Below are 25,512 nucleotides of genomic sequence, written 5' to 3'. Positions count from 1 at the left end.
TAGCCCTCCTGATGAGAATACTGGGAACTGTAGTCCACCCCATCTGAAGAGCACTGTTATAGGGAAGCTTCAGAAAACCTCCTTCCGGAATAATCTGAAATGATCTCAGAATCTCAAAGCATTAAAATGACTGACATAGTGCAGAATTTATAATTGGGTGTATTGATTATATGCCATCAGGTCAACGTCAGCTCTTGGAGACCACCCAGATAGATTTTCTCTATGATGATCTGTCTCTCACCTGGTCTTATGCCATTGATGATTATTGTTTTAAACAGGGGGTCTTTTGACTGGGTTCTTATATTGCAAGCTAAGCCATAACACGATTTCTTTAGTTTTAGTTTCATGCGACGTTTGAATACAGCTAATATTATTTGTAACCCATAGTTACATGTGTGGTTCTCATTTCTCGTCAGGGTTTGGCATGGAAGCCACATTGCTCTTAGTAGTTGGTTATTCCCACAGCAGAGGGGTGGCGATTTCTTTTCTCGTCCTGGCTGTGGGTTTCAGTGGCTTTGCTATTTCAGGTAAGCTCTTGGACAGTTGGGCTGACTTTTAGGCATGGTTAGCTTCTACGGTAAATATCCACTCCTTTCCCAAGTTTACCTGGATAGGAGCCCAATATGAGTGGGCCAAAAGTTTTGCCCAGATTTCTTAAACCTGACTTGGGATGATTTCAGGGATGAAAAGTGTTCAAAGTTACAACAGCACCGAAAAAGTAACTTACGACCAGTCCTCATACTTACAACCATTGCAACATCCCCATGGTCAAATTCAGGCACTTGGCAACCAGCATGTATGTACAACAATTGCAGCATCCCTGGGTCATGTGACTGCCATTTGTGACCTTTCAAGCTACTTCTGACAAACAAAGTCAACGAGGAAAGGCAGATTTGATTAACCTCGCCGTGATTCACTTAACAACTGCAGAGATTCACTTAACAACCATGGCAAAAAAGGTCATAGAATCAGGCATGATTCATTTAGCAGCCACTTTGATTAGTAACAGAAAATCTGGTCCCATTTGTGGTTTTAAGTGAAGGACTATCTATATACGGTACAGTGTTAAGTGTTGCTATCCCACCATATATGTTTTGGGATGAACAGCAGTATGTCACAAAGACTCCCCTCCTTCCTCAACTTCCTGTACCATCACTAGCCCCACTTTGCCACCATCCTTTCCTCATTTTTGCTCTCCCCTTGCCAGTTTCCAACTCTCTCTTACTCTGCTGTATTACCTCCAAATAACGCGAGGGGAGAAACGGAGTTTGCTCTGCTCTGTCCCTCAGACCCATAAATCGTTTCTCATGGGCCTACTTCCTGGGAAACATTTTGTGTTGCTCATTCTGTAAAAAATCACCATTGTTCATTGGCTTAGCTCATGCTGGCTGTAGAATTCAGAGAACTGAATTCCACGTATCTTAAAGTTGCCAAGGTTGAGAAACTCTGTCTTAGCCACTAGCTAAAAACAAGAAAGCACAAAAGTGGAAACAAACAAAAAAGAATACAGGAATATAACTGAAAAAGGCTAATCATAGTAAATTCCTGAAGGTTAACTCTACTCAAGTGTAGCAAAGGCATGTGTGAGTGATGCATCAAAAGAACAGGTTTCCTGTACCATAATCTGAAGTGAATCAGCTTCCACTTTTTATTGTATGTGTGCAACTTACTATCTATTGGTAAAAGGCTTTATACATAAAGGTGCCATAGATTTCAGTGTGCTTCTAAGTGCATTTATAGAAAGAGATGCGGAGCATAATAATAGGAGGATTTGCAGTACTAAGATGCAAACCACGCTCAGGACATCTTAGACCTAAGAATTACGGATCTGGAAATGATACACTTTGGCTAATCTTCATCCATTGTCAATCACATAAAATGTCCTCTTGCATTGTTCCACTATCACCATCTAGTAGTTGAACCATGTTCTGCTTGTGTTAAAATGAGCTAATTATTTAATGGCTCCCAGAATTAGTTTGCATAACATGCTTGTCCTAACAGATCAATAGAAATGCAATGAATTTTGCAGATTTGATTATGCACCTTAAAATGCTTTTCTCCCCCCCCCCCTTTAAATGCTCCCTGTCCCTTCATCCATTCTGGTCCAATCAGCTGAAGCTAGAGGGTGCTATGGATGTTTTCTCCAATCTGATTATGGAAACTGAAGTACAACTCCTCTAGATGGCTGACTGTATTATTAGATTGAAGAAGACCATAGTAACATTAACAGTTCTCTTATTAAACTGCAATTGTGTTTCCAAATGCAATCTAATTATATAAATTTCCAGGGAGTGTATCATACTCATTTCATTTTTATCTCCACCACTTCCAGGATTCAATGTCAACCATTTAGATATTGCCCCCCGATATGCCAGTATCTTGATGGGCATCTCCAATGGTGTGGGGACCCTGTCAGGCATGGTGTGCCCACTCATTGTTGGAGCAATGACTAAACATAAGGTAAGAAATGCTTTCTAGAAAATGGAAAAAATTTATTCTATGTACTTCCTCTCCTCACAATTCTTATTTTTGTGTAAAATGTATGTAGGCCTTTTTGTACATAGGGCTTTTCCCCACTTCCATTTAAGTATGACCTAAAATGTGCAGGTAACATCTTTGGACATTGCTTTCATCCCATCCTCATCTCTTGAGTCAGATAAGATTAAGTTGTCCTTAAGCATAAAGTAATGCCCTACATCAGGCATTGTTACCCATTGTTTTGGATGGACATCAGGTGACTGACAGTATCTGTCGGATAAGGAATCACAAATTTCATGCTCATTTAATTTTCTGCTGAATGGATGCAAAGAACTTTAATTTGCCGTAGGAAAAGAGCCTTAGATCAAGAGGTTATGATGGTCATACATAAAGTTAAGTCACAAGATAGCTTACTTGGCTTTGGTCTACAGCAGTGGTTCTCAACCTGTGGGTCAGGACCCCATTTGGGGTCGAATGACCATTTCACGGGGGTCGCCAAACAATGCAGTCCGCCATTTCCCCCCCCCCCTTTTCCTTAGCTTTCAAAAGCCAATAGGAATTGTCCAGGCTGTCTCTGCCCTGCTGAGCCCGCCAAAAGTCCCATTCTGCAAACGGTGCTGCACCAGCTTAGTAGTCCTCGACTTACGACCAGTTGGGGGTCGCGGCATTAAAAAGGTTGAGAACCACTGGTCTACAGGTAGTCCTTGACTTTCAACTATTCATTTAGCGACCATTCAAAGGTACAACAGCACTGAAAAAAGTGACATGACCATTTTTCACACTTATGACCAGGGCTTTTTTTCTCATAGAACACCTAGAATGGAATTCCAGCACCTTTTTTGGATGGAACCTTGTAGGGTAGGCAAGGCGTGTGTGAGTTCCGGCACCTTTTTTTTTTTTTTTTTTTTAGAAAAAAAGCACTGCTTATGACTGTTTCTGACAAGCAAAGCCAGCAGGGGAAGCCAAATTCATTTAACAACTGCATCATTCACCTAACTGCAGTGATTCACTTAACTAACAACTGTGGTAAAAAGGTCATAAAATGAGATACAATTGACTTAACAACTGCCTCACTTAGCAATGGAAATTTTGGGGTCAACTGTGATTGTAAGTCAAGTACTACCTGTATTATGTTAGGAAAAGGAACCTTTACTGCTCCTTTTAATTCTTTGCATTTTATAACTTTTGTTATGGAACTGCATAAAATATTGGTCATCCACTCTGACTGGTTCTAGAAACAATGAAGAGGTGCTTTATGTACCTCACTTTTGCAATCTTAAGTATTTACTTTCTGAATATTTATATCTAGATATGTGTATATCCTATAAATTGTCCGTTTTACTTGATTGTAACTAACCTCATCCTTTTCTCCTTCAAGGCTGCAGTATATGCCATGATGACTTAATTATTAGTAAGAAAAGGGGATTTTCAGAGGGAGGGTGTCCACTGTTGGTTGAAGAATACAGGTAATTCCCAAGTTGCCAGCGTTCCCTTAGCAAACGTTCGAAGTTACGCGATAAGCGCCCCCGAGCAAATCCTGAAATTACAAATATTGTGGCATCATGGCAGTCATTCACCCTTACAAGCGACCAGAGTGGCACTGCAATATTCACCCTGGTTATTCCCTCCCTCCCCACCCCCGTCCCTGGTTTCCCTAAGCGCTAAGCCTTCAATACTCGTCCTGCGAAGATCGAGATCCTTCGCTTTCTTGGCTGCTCCAGGCCTTTGGGGCATTCACAGAGAATGGAGGCCTAAGGTAATGCAAGATCACGCAAGATTAGGGAGGTGAGATCTCATGCTATTGATTTCGCTTGATCTCATAGTACTTTAGGCCTTTGTTCTCTGCAACAGAGAACGGAACCGAAGACGGGATGCTTCCGCATGCCTCCAGAGGCTGGATCCAAGCACTGGAGCCCTTTTCCAGGCTGCTGCCGCCCAGATATGAGGCCGGGGGAACGCTTCTGCGGCCCTCTGGAGACTGGATCCAGGCACCAGAGGCCTTTTCCAGGCTGCTGCCACCTGGACCTGAGGTCAGGGAATGCTTCTGGGGTCCTCTGGAGGCCCGATCCAGGCACCAGACGCCTTTTCCAAGGCGCTGCCTCCCGGATCTGAGGCTGGGGCATGCCTCAGATCTGGGCGGCAGCAGCCTGGAAAAGACCTTGAGCATCTGGAGGGCTGCAGAAGCATCCTCTGGCCTCAGTTCCAGGCAGCAGCAGTAGCCTGGAAAAGGCCTCTGACACCCGGAGGCATGCAGAAGCATCCTCCAGCCTCAGATCCAGGCAGTAGCAGAACCACGGCAGAGAGGAAACAGATCTTTTCAAGGTGAGTCCGGTGGGGCAGGAAGAGAGGGGGAAGTATGAAGTATCTTAATGGGTGGGGGAGACCTTGGGGGCATGTTTCATCACTAGGCCCTCCATGGCCTTCCTCACCCTGAAATACCTCATGTTCACTTAATGAGCCGTTTTAACTAGCAGAGACTGATCTCGTGTGAGATACGAGATTCACTCCTACTAGTTTTCGAGTTACAAATGGAATGGGCAGGCTCCATTCCATTCGTAACATGAGGACAACCTGTACGGGCATGGGATATCCCTCAAATAAGCTCTGAATGATGGGTCTTTTATATTTTCCACAGACACGAGAAGAATGGCAGTATGTTTTCCTCATTGCCTCTCTAGTACATTATGGTGGTGTCATCTTCTATGGGATTTTTGCTTCTGGGGAGAAGCAACCCTGGGCTGAGCCAGAAGAATTGACTGAAGAGAAATGTGGCTTCATCAACGAGGATGAACTGGCTGATGAGGAAGATGAAGCTGCCCGCATGGGAGCAGGAGCAGGCGGCAGCGGTTATGGGGCCACTAAAAGTACCAGTTTCGCCAATGGAGGTTGGACGGCTGACTGGGACAAAAAGGAGGAATATATACAGGAGCCTGGGAAAGATTCCTATATGTATGGTGTGCCAGAACAACGAGACTTGTTGTAGGGAACCCCATCCTCCACCCTGGTGTGATGATGGGGCCTTAGTTATAATCCACTGGAGTGAGAAGAAGGCTTCTTGATCAGCCTTCTTCTCTATCTTCCATTACTTTACCATCCTGTCCTACAACCTCCATCCCATTTCTGATGTGTTGGCAACCAATGTCTGGACCCACTGAAAATTGCCCTTCCCAGCGGTCTGTTACACCTCAGTAATGCTCCACAAGCACTTACTTTCAAACCTTTACCCTTCCTTGTGTACAGGCCACTGTACCTCCAAATTGTCCATTCCTGCTCTAGGCTGATGCTCTTTCACCCAAGGGGTTGAGTTAAATTCCACACACCCATTGCTCTTGATTCTATCCCACAGTCCTTGACTGAAAAGCTTTGGGATCACAGTAAAGACACTGTAACATCATCTACTGAGTATGAAATGAAAACATAGCTTATGAATAAACCGCTCCCTTCACATGCATAAGACCCCAGATTTAATCCCTAGGCCAAGTGAACCATAGGAAACAAGTTGATATTTTGGTTTCCCCTCTGGACTTCTACTAATTAGGAAGTGGGTTGGCATTAACTCCAGCTGTTTAGTTTCTTACCTGGATAGCCTTGTGGTACATCTCATCCTTTCAGTACCTTAAACTTTGCCTTAGACCCTTCTGATTCTTAGAAATAAATTAGATCATGTTCTCCTGGGGACTTTAATACTTTAGGTATACTCCATCTCCCTCAACATCTTATGCCTTTAGCACCTAAGCACCAGCCATCATCCTGAATTGAAGACAGGGGAAGATGTTCACAGTATTAGGATAATCGCTTACTCCCATGTTTTAAAAAATAGTCCAGTTTTCTGCTGTAATCTATAGGCTTCCAACATGCACCCAGGCATTTCCAAATACTGTATTATGCATTTCAGCATTTTTTTCCTGAGCTGTAAATGATTTTTATGCTTAATGGGTTGGTATTTTTTGGTGTATACTGTAAATCACTTTCTGTGTAACAATATCAAATTATCTCTCTCCCCTCCCCCACCTTTCTTCTACTGGTAGCTTTAAAAATATCCTGTACTTGATGGCTATAGTCTCTCCTTGCCCAATCCACCACTTGGAATTTGTTTTGTTGCAGGTTTTTTTTTAATGTATAGCATTTCAGACTTATTTAATGCACTTTATATTCAAACAAGGATAAAAAATCTAGGCTTTCTTCAACAACAAAAACTTCAGATGGCAATATTATACTATTCTTTAATAATAATTTTATTAAAAATTGCAACTTTGACAGTAAGAACTACTACCAACTAAAAAAGAAAAATAGAGTGTGCAAGAAAAAAAATAGAAAAAATAGAAAAAGAATATAGTAAAACAGAAATATATAAAGAAAAATGTATCACCTCTTAAAATACAACAAATGATCTCTTCTACCCATATCCCATCTCTTACGTATAAACAATTTTTTAGAATGTCATTATTTCAGTCCAGATCAGAAAAAAATCCATTAAGTGTTACCAGAGATAACAACATATCTATTTTTTTAGCTTGGATCAAATAAACCAACTTTATATTCCTTCCTTGAATTCTTAGCAATCTTAATCTTTAGCCCTTTCAAATAATGTCCAAAAAAATTTTATTGTCTTTTTCTTTTGTCTCTTCTCAAAGAAGTCTTCAAAGCTTTAAGAAGCTTCTTTTGTAAATTTAATATGGGAAGATTATCCCAGTCACTCTTCTGCTTTGTTATCTGTATACCCCTTCTAATTATTATCTGCTTCTTTTGTATGTCCAGCATAGCATCATTTTCTATATCATTTTTGAAGCTTTTAAATTCAGTTTCAGATCAATCCCAGTCTTGTCTGATAAAATTAGTTCCTCTATTATAACATTTTTTAAACTATCTATTAATAGAAGCAGACACTCTTAACTTCTGGATCCATTGTTCAAAAATATCCTTCAATAAGTCAAAAAATATTTTGTTCCATTATGTAAGTCAAATTTAAATGTTCTTCTTTACGTGTTATATTTAATTCCTTCTGGTGCCCTCTAGCGTAACTTTCAAAGATTCATTCTATCATTTTTTTCCCAAGAATTCAAAACCAAAAGTATTTCCCTACAGGAGGAGTTCTTATAATTAATTCCAAAATCTTATTTCAAGTCCATCTGGACCCTTAGTCCATTTGTAACTTTCTAAGAAAATCAAAGTCTTAATCACAATTTTACTATTTATTTCAGAAAAAAAGTCCTTGTATTGTATTACAAGTTTGTTATAAAACTTGTATTTAAAATTTCTTCCTCTATAGATTTAAGGAAATTCATCTGTTGCTGAAAAAACCTGGTAATGCACTTTCCTAATAGATGAAAACCAGTTAACAAGCAATTTCCAAAAGTAATTAGAAAAAGAAGCACTCAAACCCTGTTTCCTTAAAGGTACTGACCACGGGTTGAGCAAGGAAGCTATTCCCTTGGCTCTAAACCTACTGGAGATCAGTCTTGCAGTATCTTCATAAGAATCAACTGTCTGGAGCATTTATGGCCATCTCAAGTCATTTCTTTGTCCAGAGAGGAATTACAAAGAGCCGGTTTACTCACCAGTTCTTCATTCTGCTGTGGTGGTCGATTCTTTTGCCATTTCTTCCCCAGGAGGCAACATTATATCCTAAAACTCTAAAATATTTCAGAGCAGAACAGAATAACAGAGTTGGAAGGGACCTTAGAGGTCTTCTAATCCAACTCCCTGCTCAAGCAGGAGACTATGCCATTGCAGACAAGTGGCTGTCCAATCTCTTCTTAAAAGGCTCCAGTGACAGAGCACCCACAACTATTGAAGGCAAGCCGTTCCACTGGTTAATTGTTCTCAGGAAATTTCTCTTTAATTCCAGGTTGCTTCTCTCCTTGATTAATTTTCATCCATTGTTTGTCTTGTTTTCTGGTTCTTTCAAAAAATAGGTACCAATACAAGGCTAACCAAGTATTATCCCATAAGCGTTTATTTATCATAGTCCCTCCATCAGAAGGATTGTGGTTTTTATAACTCCTTGTTCTTTTACAAGAGACTAGCATAGTCCCTTCATATAAATTGAGCCTATTGTTCTCCCAGATTCTTATTTAAGTCAGCCACATACCCATGCCATACTTTAACAGCAAATATTAAAGAGCTTCTAATTCACTTGTGAATGGGTATAAACTATTCCCAATTATGTTCTAATGCAGTGGTTCTCAACCTTTTTAATGCCGCGACCCCCAACTGGTTGTAAGTCGAGGACTACTCAACCAGTCGTAAGTCGAGGACTACTCAACTGGTGCAGCACCGTTTGCAGAATGGGACTTTTGGTGGGCTCAGCAGGGCAGAGACAGCCTGGACAATTCCTATTGGCTTTTGAAAGCCAATAGAATTAGACTCTATTCAAGAGAGTCTATTCTATTGGCTTTCAAAAGCCAATAGAATAAAAGGGAGTAGCACAGCTAAGGAAAAGGGGGAAAAAATGGCGGACTGCATTGTTTGGCGACCCCCGTGAAACGGTAGTTCGACCCCAAATTGGGTCCCAACCCACAGGTTGAGAACCACTGTTCTAATGTTTAGATTAGACTGTTGCTTTCAATCCTATGGGTTTCTCTTAAACAAACCTACTGTATTTGGATTGTTTTCTTCTCCGTGCATGTAAAAATTTATCCTTACAACATTCTTATTTGATAAATTTAGGCTGAGAAACACAATCATGGAGAACTGGCTTTAAGTCTCCATTTAACTATGGAAACCCACTGGATGAATTTGGGTCAGCCCTATTCAGCTGAACCTACCTCATACAATTGTTGCAGGGATAAAAACAGGGGGTCCTTGGCCATGGTATGTTACTTTCAGTTTCCTGAAGGAAAGTGGGGTGTAAGCAGGGATCTGAATGAGGTCTAATTAGCCAAACTCAGTTAAATATGTTATATATCACATTATACCAGCTCTTAAAAGACACTATTTGAAATCTTTGCTCAATCTGCAGATGTAGCACTTATGCACTAAGAGCATATATTAATTGACAGTATAAACTCTTAGCTTAACTCTTTGCAGGTGCAACAGAGTGAGCATGGTGATCAAATTAATTTTCAGGGTATACCACTTTCCTTCTGCCATCTTGGCCTCTAGTAAAGCACAAGCAATTGTTATATTGCTTTCCTAGGCCATTAGGGAAATTTACAAAAATATGTTTAATTTTTGTAGCACAGCGCATTAGAATTACCCTAAATGTTGCTTTAGGGTGTAAAAAGCCTGGATTATTTTGAGAAAGCTTCTGTATATAATAGTCTTCAAGATCTATTTAAAAATAAGAATAATTATATCGTGGCCTACCTCACAAGATTCTTGTGAATGAAAAAGGATTGTAAAGCACTCTGCACTCTTATGCCAAGAATTACTATGATTATCACGTTGAGGACAGAAGAGGAGATAGTACTCCACCCCATAACACAAACACACATAACACAAAATATACACATATTAGCTTACCAGAACTAGGTTGCAAAAATTTTGAAAACCACCAGATGATCATAAGTGAAAGTGAAAAACTTTGATAACTGCTGGCAAATCTTTTGAGGTTTTCTCTTTTGCTGCCATCTAGTGACTCTGAGTAATTCTGCAACCCAGATGTAACCCTGCACATAAGCATAGCCAGCTTTTTACGTCAGAAATTGGTTTGCAATAAAGCATTAAGTTTGTTGGAAAGTTCTCAGGCCACCTCACACCATATGTACTGTTGTTTTTCCAATTTCATGAAAGCTATTCCAACAATAACAAAATAATGGATGATGTCCATGAAGCTCTCCTCCTCCCCTCTCCTTTAAACTCTCAATTCTCCTTCCAGCTTCTCTCCAGTAGTTCTCTCTGTGGGTTGGTTGGTCTATCTCTGGTGTTTGCTCTGTACATGTAGCCTCCCTCATTGGATAATGCCCCTCCCTCAAGTTGGAAAGAAATATCTTGTTCTTGTGTAAATATATAAATATTATTTATGAAACTGAAAACGGTTTGGAAAAGAATGTGCATGCCATTGTTGACTTGGGTGCTGGAAGATGTCTTTCTATCCTCTCTTTACAAACTATAGAAATGCTTCCTACGTTGTAGAAATTCCCACGTAGCCAGCCTGACTTAATTCACCAATCCAAGCTTCTTCTAGACCAGGGCTTTTCAACCAGTGGTACGGGTACCACCTGCGGTACATTGGCACCTGGCAGGTGGTATGCAACCATCCTAGAAAAGTGGTAGCGGGGGAGGGGAATGAGCTGAACCAGTGGCAGCACTGTACAAGCCTGAGCAACAGACGGCTGGAGCTGCAAGCCTGTCAGGGCTCAGTGGAAGCACCAGGATCAGGCGCCAGGCTCCAGCTGGAGCTCAGCATTGATCCTGGTGCTTCTGCTGAGCCCAGAAGAAGCGCCGATCAGCTGGAATGTTGCAGCATCTCCAGGGTCTTGTGATTTACATTCAGATGCTTGGCAACTGATTCATATTTATGACAGCAGTGTCCCAGGATCATGTGAGGTGACCAAAACCTGCTGCAACCACTCAGCAGACAGTGGGAATAAAAACCAAACACCCCCTACCACCCCCTCCACTGCCAATCCTCAACAGAAATGCTCACAACAATGAAAACCTCGGACAGAAGGAAGAGCGCCACTGGGCGGGCAGGCAGGTATCTTGCTCGGCTATGGCTTGGGGGGCATTTTTTTCAGTGCCATTGTAATTTTGAACAGTTATTAAGCGAACTGTTGTAAGTCAAGGACTACCTGTACTTTATCACTTTTTCCCTTTTTTTTTCTGGTCATCAAATTTTTGACACCTTGCTAGGTGACTGGTGGTACTCGGATGTTGCCATATCCTAAAGGTGATACAATGGGTGAAAAGGTTGAAAAGCCCTGCTCTAATACAGCGACCCCCAATCTTTTGGGCACCAGGGACAGGTTCCATGGAGAAAGGTTTTTCCATGGACCGGAAGGAGCGTGGTTTTGCGTGCTGGCTGCACCCCACAGATAGGGCTTCACTTATTTGCGAGGTCTAGTTGTTGACATGCCATGGACCGGTGCTGGTCTATGGATCAGGGGTTGGGGACCCCTGCTCTAATATATCTTCTCTTATTAAGATGTACCTATTCCACCTTGCTGGGATTCCAAAACAGTTGCAATGCAAACAGAAAGGCACTTCTAGTGGAAGATGACCACAACATGATTGCAATGGGAACTCCATAAGCAGTAGTTGTACTTATTTATTCACAATATTTTTATATCATTGCCAGAATGGATGACCTCTCCTAGGTTTTCTTGTTTCCCATCAGTAGAGTCTTACAATCACTTGCCTAGTCACAATTATTTTTATTACTGCATTTCCCTTAAATATGGCCAGCCAGTCTGGCTGGATTATGGGACTTCTCTGCTAATAAGGGGCCTGAATCTCTGCCACCAAATCTTGCCCTGATAGCACCTCTAACACTAACAAGGCTCAGAATTTAAAATGAGTCAAGGGGGCTTCCGCTGAGGCCTGAATTTTGAATCAGTCATTCCTACAGTAGCAGCTTGCTTTGAGACAGCAAGGAGATGGGTGTGGGACAGACATCTCCAGATGCTCCTACTCAAACATCCCTTGCTGATTCCATGTGACCAAGTCTTTTTTAAAGGAAAAGGTATAGGCTAGGTGTTTCCTTTCCTGTTCCCCGCCATCCCTAGTGTGGGCAACATTATATGTAGGCTGGCATGATGTAAGGAAGAGCGCTGAGTTTGCACGTGGCTGGCCAGCTGCAGTAGGATTAATCCAGGAATAGACAGTTGGCCGAAGGATTAGAAGGGATGGGTGGGGAACAGAGGGTAAGACTCAGGACAGCCTTACAGAAGAGAAAGGAAGTGTTGAAAATAAACTACAGGTAGCCCTCAATTTACAATCATAATTGAGCCCAAATTTTCTATCGTTAAGCAAGACAGTGGTTAAATGAGTTTTGCCCCATTTTACAACTTTTCTTGCCACAGTTAAGTCAATCACTACAATTGTTGTTAGTAACACCATTATTAAGTGCATTTGGCTTCATTGACTTTACTTGTCAAGATGTCTCAAAAGTGATCATGTGACCTCAAAACACTGCGACTGTCATAAATATGAGTCAGTTGCCAAGCATCCAAATTTTGATCGCGTGACCATGGAGATGCTCAACAATTATGTGAAAATCAATCATAAGTCACTTTTTTCACTGTCGTTGTAACTTCAGTCACTAAATGAATGGTTGTTAAGTTAAGAACTATCTGTAATCTATAGCAGCAGTCCCCAACTTTTCTTGCTCTGCGGCCTGGTGGCAGCAGGAAAAAACAGGTGGTTTTACGCACGTGTGTGCCACTTGCGCAAATGCAGCTTTGCATGCTTGCACACTTGCCTGCCTCTTGTGCAGTCTGCTTCCCAACAGGCCGTGGCCTGATGGTGTTGGGGACGCCTGGCCTATAGTAAACATCTTCATCTTCAGTTCCTCTTCCTACAACCAAAGTTGGGACTAGAATTTCCATCACTAAGTAATTTGGTTGTTAAGTGAGTCGTCACATGACCACACCTGATTTTATGACCCTTTTTGCTGCAGTTGTTTAAGCGAATCTGGATTCCCTGGTTGACTTTGCTTGTTGGAAGCCTCCTGGGAAGGTCATAAATGGTGATTGTGTGATCCTGGACATTGCAACCATCGTAAAAACATGCACCAAGCACCTGAATCATGATCATATGACTGCGTGGACACTGTGATAGTCATAAGTGCCAGGACTGGTTGTAAGTTACTTTTTTCAGTACTGTTGTAATTTCAGTCGCTCAATGAATATCATAAATTGAGGACTACCTGTATTTGCAGCAGCAAGCCTATAACCTTCCTGCAAGGAACTTCTGGAAACAGCAAGTTAAAAAGAATGGCTGTAATCTGAAAAGGATATTCCACATCCCAGAAAGGATCCCATCATTCCCCAGGAGCCTAACAGGACCCACATGTTGCTGATTCCAGATTAAGATCTAGTCTAGCAATCCCTAGGATTCCCCATGCTTTGTGGCTGGCAGCTTCAAAATCTTACCTGCCTATCCATTCAGATAACCCCTCCCCAAATAGGATGGGGAATGCCACACATTTTAGCTGTGATGACCATTGCAGTACACAAAATAGTAGGTTAATCCTGGAGGCATCCATCTGATAAAGAAAAGAAAAGCCAAGGACAGCATTATGATGCCTGGGATAAAATTGAAAATCTCAGTATATTCTCATTATATTGTAAATTAGGTTCTAGGTCTCTATCCTCTTCAAGGGGTATCAATAGAAAGTGTATCTAATCTTTGTAAGCCAAGATCAGGTGCAAAGAGATCAGATTCACAGGGGACACTAAGCAGCAGAAAAGAAAGGACCAAGAGTTGTCAGAACCAAGGACCAAATTGGCTGGTCTAAGGAAGCAAAGAATCAGACATGACCAACAGGTCCAAGAGAAATAGAGGTCCAGGAATCTATAGTTTCATAGAACATGATTTCCCCTTGAGTGATTCTTGATGACCCCTAACTTCTACCACTCTGTATTTTATTGTGTCACTTATTAGGGAGTCAAGAAGGTTCTGAAAGACCAAGGTCTCAGCTGATGGCTTCTGCTCAAACTCCCAACCAAAACAGAGACTTAAACAGGGAGCAAGGGATACTCATCTAGCCCTTCTTTTTCCTCCTCCAATGCAGATTCACCCAAGAAAGTTATCTTAGTCTCTTGGCTTCCTTCTAAGGAAAACAAGCCCTTCTAGGGATATGAGTTACAAGAAGTTACACCAACAGACAAAAATAATACAAGTGAGAAAAAAAAGATGCAAAAGGTGAGCAGCAATTAAAGCGTTGGATCCCCAATTGGATCGTAGTCCTGTAGGAAGTCAGCAGCCCCACCCCCAGAGAATGAAATATTTTGGGGAATATTAAAAGAGGCAGGGTAGAATATTTCCCCCAAAAGGAAAAATGAAGAAAAAATCTTAACAAAGGCAAAAAGCAGCCCCAGTCTTCCTGCTAAAGGAAGCAAAAAACATGAAGAGGCCAATCTTTAGGAGATTTTGTAATCCATTCAGAAAGACTGGGTCACCTTATTCATAAGCAAAATGCCTTCAGCCCCAGCTTCCACAGAATACTGGAGCTGATGGGATTAGAAAAACAAAGACTCTTAAAATCTACTATTCTCTAAAAGAATGTAAATGACCAGCTGTCTGCAAGGAATATCAATCCTTCCATTCCCCACCATCCGGTCAGAACTGAAGAAGCTTCTTGGATGAGAATCGAAATGTCTTCAAAGAAAAAACAAAGTCCAGTTGCCTCCTGAAAAAGCACCTTTGGGATAATAATGACCTGGATAACTGAGAATTTCCATATACTCCTAAAATCTACATTCCCACCCAGCTCCAAGGACAGGGTATGACTTCCCAGCCAACATGGGAGTTAGGCAACAATAATTAGAATATTAAAAGGGCACACTCAAGCACAGGTCAAAGTACTTTTTACAACAAACAGGCATCGCAAATACAAAGCCCAAAGAAGGTATAAAAATCCACCTACTCTCAACTCTCAACATGCTGCTATCACTAGTTTTTGGCAACTAAATAAACTGAGACCTCCTTTCCAAAATGCAGCCTGCCTTCAGCTCATTTCTACAGCATCTTCCCTGCTTGGAACAGGAACTGATTTTTCTTCCAACAGTCCCAAAGGTGCTTTTTTCAAGAGGCAATGGACTTTCTTGTTTTTTCTTTGAAGACATTTCGCTTCTCATCCAAGAAGCTTCTTCAGTTCTTGACTGAATGGTGGGGAATGGAAGGATTTATATTCCTTGCAGACAGCTGGTCAATTGCATTCTTTTAGACTCTAGAGAATCATTGAGGCCACTTGGGGATTTGTCTGCTTGTCCTCAGGGTCACCTGAGGATGAGAAGCAAAACACCTTCAAAGAAAAACAAGAAAGTCCAGTTGCCTCTTGAAAAAGGGACAACTTTGGGACAACCATGACCTGGATGACTGAGAATCTCCAGAGATTGGATCACAGAGATTCAGACTCAAATTAATCTGGGTTGCAAGCTTTTTGCCTGAGTACCATCCCTTAGCTCACTTATATCACCGGGTAGTCATTGTGAAGAGAAATGAAACATTTGTATTACGTCCCAAACTATGTAAGTTGTAAGTCAGTTTGAATTTCCAAGGGAAAAACGAAATATAAATAGTACAATAATTGAAAGACTTTTCCCAGCATGGTACCTACACGTACTACTTCCGCCTTGAGTTCGAGCTCTTTTCCGGTCAGTTCTGTAGCGTCCTACCTTATTACTGTACTACTTCCTGTCAAATTTTGAACTTAAATCTTCCAAGCCAAGGGAACTTTCAAACTGCCTAGGCCAGGAATTCTGGGAGTTGAAGTCCATGAGTCATAAAAGAGCCGAGGATGCCTACCCCTGGCCTAGGAAAGAAGATGTTCACCATAGAGAAGAAAAAAATTGTCGAGCGGCACCATTTCCAGACCCTTGATGGAAAAAGGCCGCTGTCTTTACCGGTAGTACCGGCTTCGCTCCTCTGTCGTCGTTGACATAGGCTGTACGTCATATCCGCCCCTGTGGTTCTTCACATTTCTTAATTCGGCCGGAAAAGGTAACCCCGTGGATGTGAAGAGGCGGAGTCTTTTTCCCTGTGGCCGCGGAGGAGCCGCCATGACGGAGCCGAAGGTGCGCGGGGCTTGAGCGCCTTTTTTTTTGTTTTATTCGCGGGACAGACGGGCGGGCGGCGGAGTTTGAACGGCGTCGCTTTTCATTTCCTGTCGATCTTCCCAGAGCCTGGCGGTTGTCGGGATAGAAGGGAGAGGGATCACGTGGAGAAGAGCTGGGCCTAGAGGGAGGGGGAAGAGGGAAGGGGCTGGAGTTAGCGTGGCTGAGGATGAATTAAGACTCTCGCTCTGCGTGGCTTTCCTTCCTGGCAAACTAAAAAAAAATGTTTTCCCCCACTTTAGTCTGATTTGGTATTTAAAGAAGGCTAAATCTTAGGTGCTTGATCAGCGTTGACACGTGTAGTTTCCTTTTGAAGACGAGAGAGACTCGGGTTAATGGTGCACTAAGGTGCATCAACCAGACGGCCAAGATGCTCCACGCCAGCCTTTATACTAAGTTAGTGCCTTACAAGGGCCATCGCTATCCAGCACCATAGCCAAAGCTTTTTGGGAGGAGAGGAAATATGTGTTTTAATTGAATGCGTCAAGAAAGGTATTAGAAGCCGGTTAGTGTTAGAAAAATAATTCGTAGTTTCCACGAGCTGGGTCGAAGCAAGAACAAATCGATGAAATCCAGACGTGCCGTGAAAAGGAGATTTTATTCGCACTGATGATGTTACCTACTTAGGGTAAATGAAACGTCTGCAAGAAAACTAGTTCAGAGAGCACCTCGTTTTATTAAGAAAAGGCTCAGTCCTCATTGTATGATCGGCAGATCAGAAGATTGCTAAAAGGGGGTGGTGGGGCGGCAGATCAGAGGCTTTTTTACTTCCAACACTTATTCCCCCCCCCTTGGTTTTTCATTTTCAATTGAGGCTTAAAATTGTATGCCTGCTGAGTGTGTTCCTTGTTCTGAATGCCAATAAGCTGGATTTTTTATGCATAGCTTTAGCTTTATTTTCTGCTAAGCAGAGGGTGATTGTATATACCTGAGACTACAACAGAATTGCTCAGTTGTGATAGCTTAGTGGAAAGGTAATGTGAATGAGAGAGAAAGAGATGAATGTGGAATAGATGAGAGAAAACTGCAAAAAAAAGAGTTAATAACAGGCTTAGTTTTGTAGGAAATAAGTGTTAAGGCTGTGAAAGATACTCTGTGCCTTTGGAAAAGCTGAGCCAAATTCCAGTGCTGTGCAGCAGGGGAATAATGTTGGATGGATAGTGTTAGCCTTGCTAAGTAGAAGCTGTGATGCTTTTTGAATTGGGGAAACACTGTTTCTTCATCCTTATCATGTCTAGAACTATGCAATGATTTTCTCCCCTTATTCTCATAATTGCTAAATTATTTAAACCGCTGCAGTTTGAGAAGAGTTATTTTGTTTCATCCTAGAAATATTCCTTTATATATGTCAATAAGCCCCATTTAAAAGCTTCTCTTTTCCAGGTATTGGTGATTGATGGACGTGGCCATTTGCTGGGTCGTCTTGCAGCCATTGTGGCTAAGCAAGTGTTGCTGGGTAAGATTTGATCTGTGCGTGGGACAATTGTGTCACTCATCCCAATATATGGAGGGCGTATTGTATCTTGACGAGGATGAGGCAAGGCAAGGACTTTACTAACAATATTTAGAAATGCTTTTTGATATTTGAATCTTGCAAATATTGAAGCAAATTCTGAGGTTATTTGTATTTTTTTCTGAGCATAACTAAAGGAAAATAATTTTTAAAAACTTAATATTGGTATTTTGATAGAAATTTCCATCTAGAAAAGTTCATACTCTTTTGCCTAGTCTGGGTGTGTAGGATTTTATTTCCTTAAAGTGTTTGGTCTTAATATAGGTTGCATTTTCAAACACATTATAATTTTTGTATTAATTTAGATTGTTGGTCTGATAAATCCCTGGCTAGTCATAATGTATGCAGTTTTCTGTACTACCAGGTAGTTTTACTGGAACTTAAAAGTATCCTTAAAGTCAAGGTCAGTTCCTGGAAATTTTGTGGAGTTGTCTATAAATTTTCTTGACAGCTGTATGGAAGAGATTTGTCCTTTTTTTCTTCCAAGGGTGCTCTTTCAGTTTTCCAATTTGCCCTCCAGATCTGGAATTTTATGGAGATGTCTGTTATGCAAAGTATTAGCCTGTTCAACCCAATTTGGTGCTAAATTCACTGAAGCTTAGCTAGATTTTCCCAGCCATTCTTACATGAACTAATTTATTCATCTGTGGATTGAAAAGCAATGAAAGTGTGAAGTAGACTTCTGAGGATACAAGATTACAATTTGTAACATACTAGACATCACTCTTTGAAATTTTATTGTCCAATCTGTATTCCATGTTAGAAGACATAATCTGATCTTTCCTTTTCCTTCAGGGCGCAAAGTTGTAGTTGTACGATGTGAAGGGATTAACATATCTGGCAACTTCTACCGCAACAAATGTAAGTAAAGCTGAGGCTTCCAAATCTGTCAAAATAATTTGAAGAAGATCATTTTTTCAAGCTATCCAGTAACTAGGAAAGTAGATTACTTAGCTGTGGCGATTAGGGCAAGTTCTAATGTTAAGGCACGTGTTTCTTTAAAACAATGACCCAGAATCTAGAACAATCATTTTCCTTAAAGCTAGTTCTACTTTGGCATAAACATGGCAAGACTCTACAATCTTGAGACCTAATAGTAGCAGTTTCAAAGGCTTGGAGTAAATATTTAAAGGTCCCGAGGCCCCAAGGGAGAAAGAGCATCAGCAAAAGGAATGAATAAATTCTGGGAAGTTGTTATTGGTCATTTGTTTTTTCAGAAAAATGCAGTATAATATTGGCAAGAATTGCATAGGGAGCCTTCCTTCCATTTTAATTAATACTTGGCAACACAGCTAGGGGGTAGCATGTGGAAGAATTGTGCCCGTAGCTCATCTCTGTGGTAGAATTCTAAACATTTTGCACTATTGGAGCTGTATAAGCTGGCTAGGTTGGTATTTTCTTAATGTCTTTTCACTGCAGAGAAGCTTGAGAAAAACATTGGGGTGGGCAGGGGAAAAAAAATCTTAATACTGGAGGCTGCTCTTCTAATCTTTCTTTGGGAGCTTGGACATGTTACTTTGGCATATGTACATTGCATTAAGATTTGGATGCTTTTAAATAACCATTTTTCCACTGCACAAAACAAAAGACTAGATAAGAACGGATGGCACAAAATAAGAATGCAATACGATAAATATCAACAATAGTGGCTGAAAAGTGGTCAGTGATGATGCCTTAACCACCTTTAATTCGAGTGTCATGGCCATGAGACAACTCTACATGCACTACCATCTGAGACCACCAGCCTATTCTCACAGCCTTCTTTGCTCTGTAACTATCCATACGATATGCATAGGCTCTGAGGGAGTAAAGAGAACTGCCAGCATTTCGTCCCTTTTTTTTTCCCATGTGAATTTAAGGCACTGTGGCACCTGGTTGCTTGGGACGAGGAGCACAATGTAGGGATAATTTATTCATTTATTCCATTCATGGAAACAATCCCATCAGAAACAATCCCTCAGAAATGTGCCTCTCCTGTTGCTGCACCTGGACTGTAGGGTTTGAACCCCTCTTCCCCTAACATCTGCAGGGATCAAGCCTATTGCCATCTAGGAAAGCCCTAGTGCAGTGGTGGCAAACCTATGGTACGCATGCCAGAGGCAGCACTCGGAGCCCTCTCTGTGGGCACATGCGCCATGCCCTGGAGACGGCAACCATCCTCTTTAACCAGCCGCCCACTAACTTGCTGAGGTCCCACGTGGCCGGATGCATCCCAGCACCCGTGCACTTGCTGGCCTTTGTATGTGGGGGCCAATGGTGTCAGGCAGCAGCCGCCCCAGCCCTTGCCTCACCTTGCCCTGCGACATGGCACCCTCACCCTGCAGAACCAGCCTCCTGCCCACCACTCCACCCGCCAGAGACCCCTGGATCTCCCCGAACCCTGCCCAGCCCCACAGGCGTCCCTCCCCAGGAACAACATTGAGCTGGCCGTGCCTACCCTGGCCACGCCCACCAATCTGCCATGACCACTGTAGCCATGCCCACCCGGCAATACATAAGTGGGTTTTGGGTTGAAGTTTGGGCACTCGGTCTCTAAAAGGTTCGCCATCACTGCCCTAGTGAAAGAGCCATGTTTTAAAAGGGCTTTCCTAGATGCCAACAGGCTTGATCCATGGAGATATTAGGGGAAGAGGGATTCAAACCCTACAGTCTAGATGCAGCAACAGGAGAGGTACATTTCTGATACAATTTTAACAAGGGGACCCAGAGCATTCCTTCTGTTCAAGATCTAAGAAGATGAGCAGATGTAACTGGAGAGAGAGCTGTCCCACAGGTGATTCTGCCAGGGAAGGCTTTTTCATTGCTAACCAACATTTTGAATTCTACCTGGAGGCCAATTGGCAACCAGTGCAGCTTGCAAAGGAGTTGCCTGAGTGCACCTATTACTATATTAATAAATTTAATAATAAAGAGTCTAAGAGTAGGGCAAGGCTTCCAGAGTCCATACATCTATCGTTTGCACAAGAACCTGAAAGCTTGCTTATGCCTGTGAGATTCCTGCATTCTGAAGGTAGCTCTTCATAGTTGTAGTAAATGATTTTGTTTGTAAGTATGGGGATTTGGTGTCTCCATTTAGGAACTAAGCACATGAATGAGCTGTATCTATGGGGTTCAGCTCACATTGATCTTTCTGATCTAGTCTAAGCCCTTTTCTCTCTTTTTCTATTCTCACAGTGAAATACCTTGCTTTCCTCCGCAAGCGGATGAACACCAACCCATCCCGTGGCCCGTATCACTTCCGTGCCCCCAGTCGAATTTTCTGGAGAACAGTTCGAGGTGAGTGTTGCTTTCTCCTTGAAAATGGAAACGATCCCTTACAAAGAATAAATTGCTTTTTCAAAATATCTGCGTGCATTTGCAGATTATAATTATGATCAGTGTCCCTGTGGTCTGGCAGTTAAAATAGTTGTAATTCAAAACATCTGATTAGCCAAGACTGTTGAATTTGGGGTGGGGTAAAGTGTTTTTAATCCAGGTTACTTTCGCTTACATTTGCTCGGTGATCTCATTGATTCCTTCGTTCTGCTCAGCATTGCAGATGTTATTTCAAAGAGATCTTTTCCTTTATATATCTTGGGGTCTCCGCTAACCCTCTATGCTTTTCCCATCTTTTTTTCCCCTCGCTCTACTAGGAATGCTCCCTCACAAAACCAAACGTGGTCAGGCTGCCTTAGAGAGGCTGAAGGTTTTTGATGGGATCCCTCCACCTTACGATAAGGTAATTTCCTTTCTGATGTGCAAGAGAAATTATCTTGACTCCTTGACTTCCTGCTCTGTCAGTGATGTTCTTCTTTTTTACCTACATTGTTTGACTTGAGATATGAGAAGAAAAAAAAACTTTTAACGCTGAGGCAGATCTGAGCATCCATAGCGGTGCTTGGAGCTGCTTTCATTGTGCAAGTATTGCTAACAGGACATTTTTTATCCTGCAGCGCAAGAGAATGGTCGTCCCTGCTGCTCTGAAAGTTGTCCGTCTCAAACCCACACGCAAGGTAATGTTTGTTATTGTTAAGAATTAACAGTAGGGATTTAGTGCATGATTTCAAGTCTGTTGCCATTAAAATTTTAAATTAAGGAGGACCCCTGGCTTCCTACGTTAAGCGTGCAAATATGTTTTTAGAAGCTCCTTTTCTCTGGCTAAAAGAATTGAGATAAGAAAAGGCGATTTGAAGCCTGGGAGACACCCCCCCCCCCAGTTGTTTAGATGATGTCAAGCAAGAAGGCTGACATTACTGGATGTCCATCCAGATAGGTTTTCCGCCTGAAAATGTAGTAATAATAGCTCTTATGTACCACTTCATAGTGCTTTACAGCACTGTCTTAGTGGTTTATAAATGTCAGCATTATTGCCCCCCCAACAATGTGGGTCCTCATTTTACTGATTTGGGAAGGATGGAAGGCTGAATCAACCTTGAGCCAGTCAGGATTGAACTCCTGACTGCAGGCAGAGTCAGCCTGCAATACTTCGATCTGGCCACTGCACCATCATGGCTCTTATAGTAGTAGGGGTATAGTATAGTATATGGTATTTTGTCCCACAGCATGACTGTTAGATTTTTGATGATTGGGAATCTTGACCTTAATAGCTGGCAGGGGGGATTATATATGTGCTCCATTTGTTAAGTGTACTGATTTGAATAGGTCTGTGATGATGACATTCCACCATAGTTCGAGTTTCAAGACCATGAGACAACGTTTCATGCACTACCATCTGAGACCTTTTTGTAATACATTCTGTGAGATTTGGGGGGGGTTGATCCTCTGGGTTAGCGAGTCTGGGTGAAGGAGAACAAGAATTCTGATTCTGCTGAAGTAGCCATGCTAGTTTAGAGAGCCATTCCATTAAAATCCTGCAGAGGTGGAAGACAGGTGGGGAAGGACTCTGCTAAAGGAAGAACAGGGCTATAGGCTAAAGGCTGAGTTGTCTGTGGGGTTTGGGTGGGTGTGGAGTACTAGGAATAGCATTAATAAGAATCTGAGAAAATGAAATTTGCTGAGCAAGAATAGAAGGTATAAAATTTGTGCAGCGCCAGGATTGGTTATAAAGTGCTGCATTTTTCTTCCACACAGTTTGCTTATTTGGGCCGCCTTGCCCATGAGGTTGGGTGGAAGTACCAGGCCATCACAGCCACTCTGGAAGAGAAGCGTAAAGAGAAGGCCAAGGTTCACTATACAAAGAAGAAACAGCTTATGGTGAGTTAACCTTAGCTTATAATTGTAGTCAGGGGTGTTCTATCTAGACCAGACTTAGCAGGGAGATGGCTGTCTCTTTCCCCCGCCCCAAATCTTGCATATCAAAGACTGAGTGGAGAAATGCTTACGCTTGGAAGTCCCAGAGTATGTAAATTAAAAATGGTGGGGAAGAACAATAACTTTCGATTTTCCACCAAAAGAAACTACTAATTGTCCAGAAATTATAAGGTGAATCTGAATAATTATTCTGTGACTGATTCCCTGATAGTTTGTCTAAGCAAATTGTGTAATTTCCCAATGTTGGATTTCTACTATTTAGCACTTACCTGCCTGTTAGTATCTTCTTGTACTGAGTTCTTCTTTTTCTTTCTCCTTTTTAGAAACTCCGAAAGCAAGCAGAGAAAAATGTGGAGAGTAAGATTGCTCCATACACAGATGTCCTGAAGCATTATGGTATCTTGATTTAAATGAAGGTCTAGGGTTCAGTTCACAATAAAGAATACAATTTACAGACTTGTGGTGTCGTTTTAAGTTTCATTATTCTTCAAAGGAATATTTCAAGTACTTTTTCCTCTTAGCAATGGCTCCAGTTGATGGGAATGAATACAGGTAGCCTTTGACTTATGACCACAACTGAGCCCAAAATTTCAGTTGCTAAGTGAGACATTTGTTGAGTGAGCTTTGTTCCATTTCATGACTTTTCTTGCCACGGTTATTAAGTGAATCACTGCAGGTGTTAACAACACAGTTGTTAAGTGAATCCGGCTTCCCCATTCACTTTGCTTGTCAGAAGGTCGCAAAAGGAGATCGCCTGACCTCAGCACACTGCAACCGTCATAATTATGAGTCAATTGCCAAGTGTCTGAATTTTGATCTCATGACCACGGGGATACTGCAATGGTCGTGAGTGGGAAAAATGGTCATAAACCACTTTTTTCAGTGCTGTTGTAACTTTGAATGCTCACTGTTGTAAGTTGGAGAATACCTACCTGTATTTGATTTTCTGAGAGCTAGATTTTTTTTAGATTTATTTTCAAGGAGGTAAACAGTATGGGTGCCTGTTCTCCAACCTAGGGATTTTCAAAGTATGGGTTCTCGGCAACTCAGAGTAAAATTAAAATTGTTTTGCAAAGTACAAGATTGAATGCTGATAGTGCTTTCATTGTGGGCACATATCTGAATCACAGAAGCAAGGCCTCCAAATGAGTTTTGATGATTGAATAACTATAACAATTAGTTATCTGTTCAAACTGTTGCCAGCAGCAGTATTATGTTACTTCTTAGTTATCGATTTAGACAGCTCAGCTGGCTTTCCTTCTCAACGAATGCATTGGGGGCACTATACCATCTTATGCTGTCTACCTGACCCATTCACATTTTGCTGATGCGGACTTCCTGTTCCGGCCAGCAGCGTCATTGGCTGAAAGGCTCGCGATGCTGAGCTCTTCAGCTGAATTTCTTCTTATTTGGGGACCATAAATGGGCCAGAAGCTGTCCCGAAGAGGTGGCAATGAAAAAAGGTACTTCCAGGGACCTAGGAGAGACGGCGGTCTCTCCGATCAGTCCAGGAGAAACTTCCCAGAAACCGACAGAAGAAAAGCTAGCTAACTCCATTATCTAGCCCTAGTTGTAAGCAAACAGAAGTCAAAGAAGCTCTACCTAAACTGATTGTAAACTGTGTTTGAAGCTGGGTAAGAACTAATTTTCTCTATCCTACTTATTTTCCTGAAAGAAAAAAAAAAACTCCCAAGAAGCAAAAATACCTCTGAGTGAAAAAAGAGGGATTCTCCCCTCCTTTTTGGCTATTGAAAGTGGCGAATCTAACTCTTTAAGAAGGAAAAAAAAGACTAGAAAACACATTTTGCTGAAGTGGTGATTCACAGTTGGAGCAAATTTAAAGCATATGTTTCGAATCAAAAGTTTGTACTTTTGCATCTTCAGACTTGACTTTGAAAGTTAGCCAGCTTTTCCATTCCCCAGCATCTCAAAATACTTGTGTGAAAAGATGGCCAGAGACTTTCAGAGTGTCAGCAATCTCATCTCGCAAGGTCTTCCGTTATGGAAAAATGCTGAAATCTTATATGAATTAATGAGAATTTTATATTGCTACCAGAAGTCCTTCAAAAGTTAATGTAATAATATTGCCAACTCTGCTTATTTTGATGATACAAGATCTAATCCCAAATCAAGTCATTGCAAGATGAAGGCCCCTTTGTATACAATTGTGGACCCATCAAATATGTGAAATAGGCCAGGGCCATTTGCTGGCCACTTCCAGGTGATGGTGCATTTCTTCATTCCTCACAAAGGGTGACACCTCTCCAGCATGCACCCAGGGGGCGGTGCTGATGCGGCAGGGGCTGGTTCCTTGCTGTTTTCAGACGCCTTGTGGAGCTAAGACTGAATGTGTTTCAGCATAGATGGCCACCACAAAATTATACATTGGCTCCCGGATGGCCTGGGCCAGGGCCATGGCAGTGGGGGCCGTTCCCTCACTGTTTCCAGGATGGCTTCGCGGGCCACATGAAACTACTTCGCGAGCCGCATCTGGCCCCTGGGCCTCGTGTTTAACATATCTGATCTAGAACCTGAGTTCCCTGCTCCTGG

General features: G+C 41.9%; 2 protein-coding genes and 3 non-coding genes across 5 annotated transcripts in view; all 5 read left to right on the top strand.

Moving 5' to 3' along the window:
• The window catches only part of SLC17A7 (solute carrier family 17 member 7), a 64,176-nt gene extending 55,926 nt beyond the window's left edge, over positions 1–8,250 (top strand). Inside the window, exons 10-12 of the mRNA XM_039335232.1 lie at positions 417–527; positions 2,333–2,460; positions 5,114–8,250. Coding sequence (XP_039191166.1) covers positions 417–527; positions 2,333–2,460; positions 5,114–5,461 — 587 coding nt within the window. The 3' untranslated portion in view covers positions 5,462–8,250. The remainder of the gene's footprint in view (positions 1–416; positions 528–2,332; positions 2,461–5,113) is intronic.
• A 9,361-nt stretch (positions 8,251–17,611) lies between these two features.
• On the top strand, positions 17,612–23,418 carry RPL13A (ribosomal protein L13a). The gene is made up of 7 exons (XM_039335231.1): positions 17,612–17,741; positions 18,508–18,573; positions 20,887–20,988; positions 21,345–21,430; positions 21,645–21,704; positions 22,783–22,905; positions 23,286–23,418. Exons 1-7 carry the CDS (start codon positions 17,732–17,734, stop codon positions 23,370–23,372), a joined length of 534 nt encoding a protein of 177 aa, XP_039191165.1. The 5' UTR covers positions 17,612–17,731; the 3' UTR covers positions 23,373–23,418.
• On the top strand, positions 19,369–19,453 carry LOC120304583. The gene has a single exon (XR_005555756.1). It is a non-coding gene; the product is annotated as a small nucleolar RNA Z195/SNORD33/SNORD32 family (small nucleolar RNA).
• On the top strand, positions 21,485–21,568 carry LOC120304585. Its single transcript, XR_005555758.1, has one exon. It is a non-coding gene; the product is annotated as a small nucleolar RNA SNORD34 (small nucleolar RNA).
• On the top strand, positions 22,351–22,433 carry LOC120304584. The gene has a single exon (XR_005555757.1). It is a non-coding gene; the product is annotated as a small nucleolar RNA Z195/SNORD33/SNORD32 family (small nucleolar RNA).
• Positions 23,419–25,512: the final 2,094 nt, after the last annotated feature.

The sequence above is a fragment of the Crotalus tigris genome, unplaced genomic scaffold (assembly GCF_016545835.1).
Source record: "Crotalus tigris isolate CLP2741 ecotype Arizona unplaced genomic scaffold, ASM1654583v1 scf7180000017639.5415321, whole genome shotgun sequence".
Classification (NCBI taxonomy): Eukaryota; Metazoa; Chordata; class Lepidosauria; order Squamata; family Viperidae; genus Crotalus; species Crotalus tigris.
The sequence above is the reverse complement of the archived record's forward strand: the minus strand, read 5'-3'. Positions and strand labels throughout refer to the sequence as shown.

What these genes read in the sequence shown, in the direction of transcription:
- RPL13A (XM_039335231.1), top strand. An exon ending in TCCCTCCACCTTACGATAAG is followed by an intron (nt 21,431 to 21,644) that starts GTAATTTCCTTT and finishes TTTATCCTGCAG; the next exon opens with CGCAAGAGAATGGTCGTCCC. An exon ending in CAAAGAAGAAACAGCTTATG is followed by an intron (nt 22,906 to 23,285) that starts GTGAGTTAACCT and finishes TCTCCTTTTTAG; the next exon opens with AAACTCCGAAAGCAAGCAGA.